Source organism: Psammomys obesus, unplaced genomic scaffold (assembly GCF_907164565.1).
Source record: "Psammomys obesus unplaced genomic scaffold, mPsaObe1.curated_primary_1811, whole genome shotgun sequence".
Lineage (NCBI taxonomy): Eukaryota > Metazoa > Chordata > Mammalia > Rodentia > Muridae > Psammomys > Psammomys obesus.
The window spans coordinates 15,259,537-15,266,956 of record NW_026596125.1 but is presented as its reverse complement, the minus strand read 5'-3'; the positions used below and the strand labels follow the sequence as shown (position 1 = coordinate 15,266,956).

Genomic DNA, 7,420 nt, shown 5'->3' with positions numbered 1-7,420 from the left:
CAATTCTTCTGGTGGAATTTGCAATTTCTTCTCTACTTTATAATGGTTCTCTTCTGAATGAGTGTGAGTGTGTGTGTGTGTGTGTGTGTGTGTGTGTGTGTGTGTGTGTGTGTGGTGGGGAATCAAATGCAGCATGCTCTTACTCCATGAGCACAGGTGCTCAGCATTTTTTATGAAGAGAACAGATTTGCTTTTCAAGAATTCAATGCTTCCAATTATATTTAGAAAGATAGTACAGACATATAAGTGACTATGAAGTCTTAAGAAAAACACATTTGTAACATGACTAGAGAGGAAATGACCTCAGCTTGGGAAACTTTTAAGCCCGATCACAAATGAACTCATTTTGAACATAATTCCTAGTCACCTCAGACAGAAGGAAAGGGAAGAAAATCACAAGGTGTGACAGAGTTTGAATGCATGGAGAGCCGAGGCAGTGCTAATAGTTTTAGTAAAAACGCGCGTGGCTCTTTTGTAGCACGCTGCAATCTCTCATTCTCAGAAAGGGGGTTAGTGGGCACTTCCCGCCATCTTTTGTTTCGTTTTGTTTTCCCCCTAGTGGACTGACCTATAGGACTCTCCCGTTTTTATCACCACATTGCACACTTCACAGCAGCAGAGCAGTCCTGCTATCCTCTAAAGTGCTCATGCTGCTTTTCCACAGGCAGGATATGGAGGGAGCCCCAGACCCTTTGCATATATGAGGGCTGCTGCTGACTGAGCTCATACTAAAATGGAGAAGATACAGAAGTGCTTACACAGGTCAGGGAAGATGAGGTCACAATTAAATACTGTGCCAGTTCTCATGCTACCAGCAAATTCCAGGGTGCACGGCATTTGGGGAAGTTGAGGAAATATTTCTTGTAGCCAGTAACCAAAGCTGGGACAAGTGGACATTGAGCAGCTTCAACAAAAAAAATTCCTGGGCAAAATATACACACACATACATATATATGAAATAAAAAAACCAGGGAGAATGCTAAGCCTGCTCCCCGTATAGGGACAGTGAATCCACTCCTGTGCCTAAAGTTGCATAGGCAGGATGGCAGCATTCTCTAGGCTGGGAAGGGTGGGGCTGGCCTGCTGGAGCTGCACACTGGCTCTGGCCTCTGACTTTGCTGGCATCTTATCCATGGACATCACAGAAAGACTATTTGGTAAAGAGAGGGGCGTGATACACAGAAGCTCCCATGACCGATTTGCTATGCCCTCTCTCAGACTGTGGCCCCAGGCATGCCCACAAGACAAGGAAGAATGTTATCAAAGCTATTTTGGACAGCAGATGACGTTACCTAAAGGCAAGTAAGCATTCACCTTTACCTTTAGAAAACAACAAATCTGGACAAAGACTAACCTCAGAAAGGAAACCAACTCACATGCAGACAGGAATCAGAGATGTCTGTACACTCTCTGCACTCTAGCTGAACAGTGGTAAGGAAGAGACAGAGGGCCACCTGGGACCTGTCAATGCAAAGAATGATTCATGTGACCATTTTGTCTTAATTACTCAGGACAAAGCCAAGATCACTGTTTATCACGGGAGAGCAGATGCATCAGTGTCCTTTGACAAAAAACGTGATGGCCGTCAGGATGGTGATGACCACGATGATCCCCAGGATAACGAGCAGGATGCGGTTTTGGATGATTCTGTGGGAGACAGAATAGAAATGCACATGGAAAAATGATCAGAATTCTGACACACACTGCCCAAGCCAATGTGTCTAAAGAAACCACAGTCCGACAGGCAGATTATGTATGTGTGCATACAGACACAGACACACACACACTCACAGAGACACAGATACACACAGCTTTTATTTTTTTTATTTTTTTATGAACAACTCTGCAGTGCTTGCAGTCAGAGAATGCTAACCAGAAAGCTACGGGAATCAGGGCTCCCCAGGATCCGGGTACCATGTAGGTTCTCTAAATGATCAAGACCCATGTGAGCATCTTTCTAATTTCGATGTGAGGCAAACCTCACTTTTTTTTTTTTTTTCAGTGTTCCTATGAAAGGAAAAGGTTCCAAGAAAGTCTGTGTCAGTGAGGTATTACCTGAACAAAAGTACCCCAGGGAAAGAGAGAGACTTAGCAGGGAGAGGATGGGATTAAGAAGCAAGTGTCAAACTTGCAGCCTGGGTTGTGAAGCCGTCACCTGTCAGTATGGCTCATGGCTTCGTCAAGCCAGGAGGAAATGTTACGTATGCTCCCTGGTGCAAAAAAGATGGAAGTGAGAGCAAACTGAATGTCCTCAAAGTGCCTGGCAAGCTGCTCTGGGTGGGCCCTGTAGGGGCTGCTGGTCCCTGCAGATGCTGGCCTCAGAAAGGCAAGCTCAGGAGACACCCTCTCTGGATGCCTGCAGCGTGCTTCCGCTGAAGTGATTTCATAATTTGTTACCTCATTCGGAGAAAAGAGGTCGCACACCACAATGCTTTGTTGAGTCTTTCAAAGGGAACCTGGGTCAAACTGCCTCGCCCACGCTCGCTGCTCTCACTGAGCGCACGGAAATAGAAACGCAGAGAGGCTGGCTGTCTAGCCGGCTGCCCACCAGCTTCAAGCCTGCAGCAACTCCATTCCAGAGGCACATGCAGAGTTCTGTGTCCTCCTGTGCACAAGGGACCTTGGACAGGGTCTTCCACAGGGAGGAGGATGTGGGGCTGAGTCAGGCCTCTACTTGAGCAGGGAGTGGTTCTTTGCATTTCAGAGGACCCTCAGAGGGTCCCTGCAGCCAGATGGAGGATGACGTCAGGTTGTGGCTTTCGTGGCATCCTTCCCACCCACCCACCCTTCCTTCGTCATGGGTAGATGGATTCTATCCCATTAGAGCGGCCCGATCCCCCATGGCCCCTAACAGGATGGGCTCCCTCTCTTCCTGACAGGTTACAAAATGATCGCCATTTGCTAACACGTCTTCCGCAAAACTGCTTTAGTGCTCATGTCCGTTTTTCTCATAGGAGATGAATGGTGCGCTCCATCCTCATTTATCACATGAGGCTTGGTGAGGATCTGTCCTGTCTATTTCTTCTTGTCCCACTAGAAAGCCTGTGCCTGACATTAATTCTTCTGTGATGACAGCTAACTCAGACTTAACAGGCCATATTTACCCAGGAGGCAGGAAGGATTCTCTGTCCCACTCAATAAGTAAATAAGAACAGGATTTCAGTTTATTAAAGGGAAGCTAATTAGGAATGCTGACTGGGACCTACTTAGGCTCCTTTACCTTTCAAGCTGGGTTTTCTCCTTTTCTCTGGAAGGGAGGCCAGTCTTCAGAATGGTCCCGTTTTTGGAAGTCATCATTGAAATCTCTATTTACCAGTTACCCATGTCAGATTCACAAAGGAAATCAGCAAAACTGAGTCTCAGCAGTAAGATAGATTCAAAGCAAGAAAACTTCAACCTGTGGTAGTGTGGCTCTTATACAGCATGAATGGCAACTGTTTCACTTGTGAGACAAGGGCCCCAGGCATCCAAGACAGACATGCAGGAAGGTTAGGTATGGGTGTTACTAGTTTAATCTGGAACATGGTAATAAGCACACACGAGTCTCCAAATCCTTGCTCTTCTTAGCTTTCCCCTCCCCGTGCACCCATGCCAACTTGTGTCCCCGTGACGACCCCTCTGCTGCTTAGATGCAGCCATCTTTCAGGGAACATGTAGCATTCATCTTTAAAGCTGGGACATCATGCAATGGTGGGCACTTGGGAGCAGGACAGAGAACTAAATCTCCAAGGAATGTAATGACAGAGTGTTGCTCCTGGGAACTACAATTGTCCCATTCTAGGGGGAACATAGGAGAAATCTGGGCTAATTCAATTTGCAGGAAAATATCAGGGTAGAAAAGGATGAAAGTGAAAGTTGAAATGAGCCCCTAAAGGTGAAGCTACACACTACAGTGCCTTCTCCGAGCGGCCCTGGCTCTTCTCTCAGAAGCTAGAGGAAGGACTCCTGAGTGTGTGCCAGTGGAAGACATCGGGGCTCCTACAGAAAGGGCTGCCAGACAATTAGAAGAAGGGAGCAGAAGAACAGAAAGAGGTGGAACACAGGGTGCTATGCGTAAGCCCAACTGGCCAGGTCATCAACCCAGCTTTGGACTATGAAGGACTTCAGCAAATATCTTTCTGGGCACAGAAAATGACCCACCTGAGTGTAAAGGATGGAGCCAGCAGGGAAAGGGGATGTAATGGCTGGTAGTTGCAGACCCAAGCTGTGAGGAAGCCTGGGGAACAGTCACTGGCCATTGCTGCTGGCCAATCCCAATTGCTCTGGGCAACAGAAATGAATGCAGAGTTGAAGAGTTGGGAGGAATCAGAAAAGCCAGTCAGGTCAAGGAACTCTGCTAAGCAAGCCAGAAAAGAACTTTAGGGGCAGCCCCAAGTAACTTGCTCTGAACTCTGGGGAAGGGGTCTTGATGTTTCAGCAGGGCAGCAGCAAGCAGTCTTAATGTCCCTTTTGAAAATGCAAAGTGTGTTTACCCAGTAAATAATTTAAGAAAGAGTACACACTTGAAAGAAGACATCCACTGAACCAGCCAGGCTAAACTGCCTCCAGGCAGGAACCCGCGCATTTGCATGCTGCATTCTGTCAAGTGAGCACACTGTGGCTTTAAAAGAATGCAGAGGCAAATTAAAAGGAATGTGGGCCTGAAACATCAAAAATTCTCCAAGTTTACATTATGAATCACAGTGCTGTTGATATAAGATGAATTAACCATTTACTTTGAGGTTAAACTCACACAGTATTATTGAAAAAACTGATCCTATGTGGAACCCAGGGAGCAGTTAGTCTTCCATTGCCCGTCTCCTCCCCTTCTGGAAGCAGCTCTTGTGTGTGGCATGCAGAAGCAGGGAAGGCTGGTTCAAGGGAAGGAGGCAGGCAGCTACCTGACGTCCTCCTGCCTGAGGGGCACGGGACTGCGTGCAGCAGGCACTCTTCACGGCACTTTCCGAGGTGTCCAGTTTCTCCTCTACACCCCACACTCTTGCCTTGCCCTGGTCCTTGGCATGGTGCATTAACACGGCAAGCCGTTGCTTCCGTGAGGAAGCAGCTGACTTTTGGTATTCCATCCTCTGCCAAAAGCTGGGTTCCTTCTGCATCCAACTGGTTGTAAGTCTTCTCACTGAAAACCCAGGAGCTTCTTCAGCCGAGGCTGCTGTGTGAGTGCTCATGAGCAGAGCTGGCCAGGAGGTCTTGGCAAGCTGCCCAGGCCACTCTGCATCCTGACAATCACCCCATGCCACCCTTGGCTCCAAAGGCAGAGGTGTGACCTAAGCCACGATGGCCAGTGTACCACTCCATCTCCCTGGCTATGGTGACGTGAGCCAGCCTAGCAGAGGGAAGGAAGCCCCACTATTGCTGTGAAGGCTGGGTCACCGGAACAGCATGTAATGCAGATGTTAGGTCTGCATCTGTGGCAGCCATTTTATTTTCACGAGGAAGTCAACCTAAGAAACAAGCTAGCCTGTGGACCCCACCCTGAAGGCATGATAAACTTCTATAGCAAGCCACCCTTCCTTTGAAGTTTGATTAATAGAAGAAAATAAATTAACTTCATTTTTCAGGACTGTTTGATTTGGGTCTTCTATTATTTGTAACCAGAAAACATTTTAGGCTGAGTCACTGTGCTTCCACACCGGGTCTTTGATCTATGGCGCCCTCTAATAAGGCTTCCGGACTGTGCCACCTCAAGCCTGGATTTCCCTGTGCTTTGCTTCCCACTATGCTAACCACACAGGTATCTGATTTTCTGTTTCTGTGAAGTTTTCTCTGGTAAAAAGTGGCCCTTCCACAGCCTAAATCTCTTTTATCTTTTGTATCCCTCTGACATAGAGCCTAGCAGAGCTGTTAAAAAATAATAATAACAAAAGCTTGTGCAGGGTGTGGTGGTGCAAGCACCAAGTTCCAGCAGCTTTCAAAGCTGAGGCAGGGGGATCATGTGAGTCTAATAGACTGAGGGCTGAAGCCACCTGGGATGTACACTGTGACCCCTGTACACAAACACAGTGTGTGCTTAGCTACTGGCCACTGTCCAGTAAGAATGCCTGCAGTGCCCTCACTTGTACCTCCACCTGGAGTGCATGAGGGCTGGCATACCCAGCACTGTCCCTCCAACCTGCCGTGCAGTGGGCTTCATCTTGGTTTCATTGGTGGAACCAAGTCCTACCCATTGTAACTCTCAAGACAAGTCTTACCAATTATAACTCTATTTCTTGCACAAACCTGTGTTAAAAAACCAGCCTGATACCCAAACCACAGAGTCTGCTGGAGATTTCCTAGAGAACCAAGAGAGAAGTATAGTCCTCTTTCTACTGGGTCTGATTGTAGGGACAATGGTAGCCTTGAGGCACTGAAGATGATTCTAACCATATTGCTAGAGAGAAGCATGTTTCCTGCCAGTGGAGCACAGGGTCAAGGAACTAAGAAATAGAGATGAAATCCCGAAGACATCATGTCAATCCCTGGATCTGTCTGAGCCTGATAGCTGAAGGGTCTCATTTAACCTTACCAGTTATAGACAAAGCCTTTTGATATGAGCTACTTTAGTTGGAAATTTTTACCTTGGACAGTGTCCCCCCATCCCACAAAGCCAGTCTACCTGAAAGCTCATAAGGTGACCTCATTTGGAAGAAAGACCTTCATGTGAATCTGCCTTCCTGAGGAGGCCTTCCCAACCCCAGAAACATCCACATTAGACCTCTTCCTGCCAATCCCCTGCCTGCTGGGTCTCCCTGGGGCACGGCCAGCAGCAGTGAGCTGCACGCTGTCCGTGAAGCTCCATCTTTAGGCCTATGGCTCTGTCTGCTTTCCTGAGGAGGCCTATGGGGCCCAAGAATGTTCAGGTCCACGTGGGGCACAGCAGCAGAGGTGAGGTGAGCAGTGTGCTGTTCCCTGAGCTCCACTGTCAGGCCCAGGGCTCTGTCTGCCTCCTCAGGGAGTCCTGTTGGCAACATGAACACCCAGACAATACCAGGGACAAGCAGATGGCTAAAAGCCGGTGTAAGAATACAATCAACAAGAGACAGGGCAATATGGCACCACCAGAGCCCAGCTACCCTAGTACAGCAAGCTCTGGATATCCTAACACAACTAAAGCATGAGAAGACAACCTTAAATCCAATCTTACAAAGATAATAGAAGCCTTTAAAGAGGAAATGAATAAGTTCTTTAAAGAAGTATGGGAAAATAGAATCAAACAATGAAGATAATCAACAAAATGGTTCAAGAATCAATAAAGAAAACACAAACTGAGGAAATCCTGGAAATGGAAAACCTAAAGAAGAAAACAGGAACTACAGACAAAAGCATCCCCACAGAAAACAAGAGATGGAATCGAGAGAATCTCTGGCATGTAAAATATAATTGAAGAATGTAATTGATACATCTGTCAAAGAAAATATTAAATCTAAAAAGTTCCTGACACAAA

The 7,420-nt window shown here is 47.1% G+C and overlaps 1 protein-coding gene across 5 annotated transcripts in view; it reads right to left on the bottom strand.

Moving 5' to 3' along the window:
• Window positions 1–201: 201 nt before the first annotated feature.
• The window catches only part of Vti1a (vesicle transport through interaction with t-SNAREs 1A), a 304,407-nt gene continuing 297,188 nt past the window's right edge, over window positions 202–7,420 (bottom strand). For 3 of the 5 annotated variants that reach the window (XM_055591700.1, XM_055591699.1, XM_055591701.1), the window contains one exon: window positions 202–1,647. In XM_055591700.1, coding sequence (XP_055447675.1) covers window positions 1,554–1,647 — 94 coding nt within the window. In that variant the 3' untranslated portion in view covers window positions 202–1,553. The remainder of the gene's footprint in view (window positions 1,648–7,420) is intronic. The other 2 variants (XM_055591702.1, XM_055591703.1) reach the window with 1 other exon arrangement.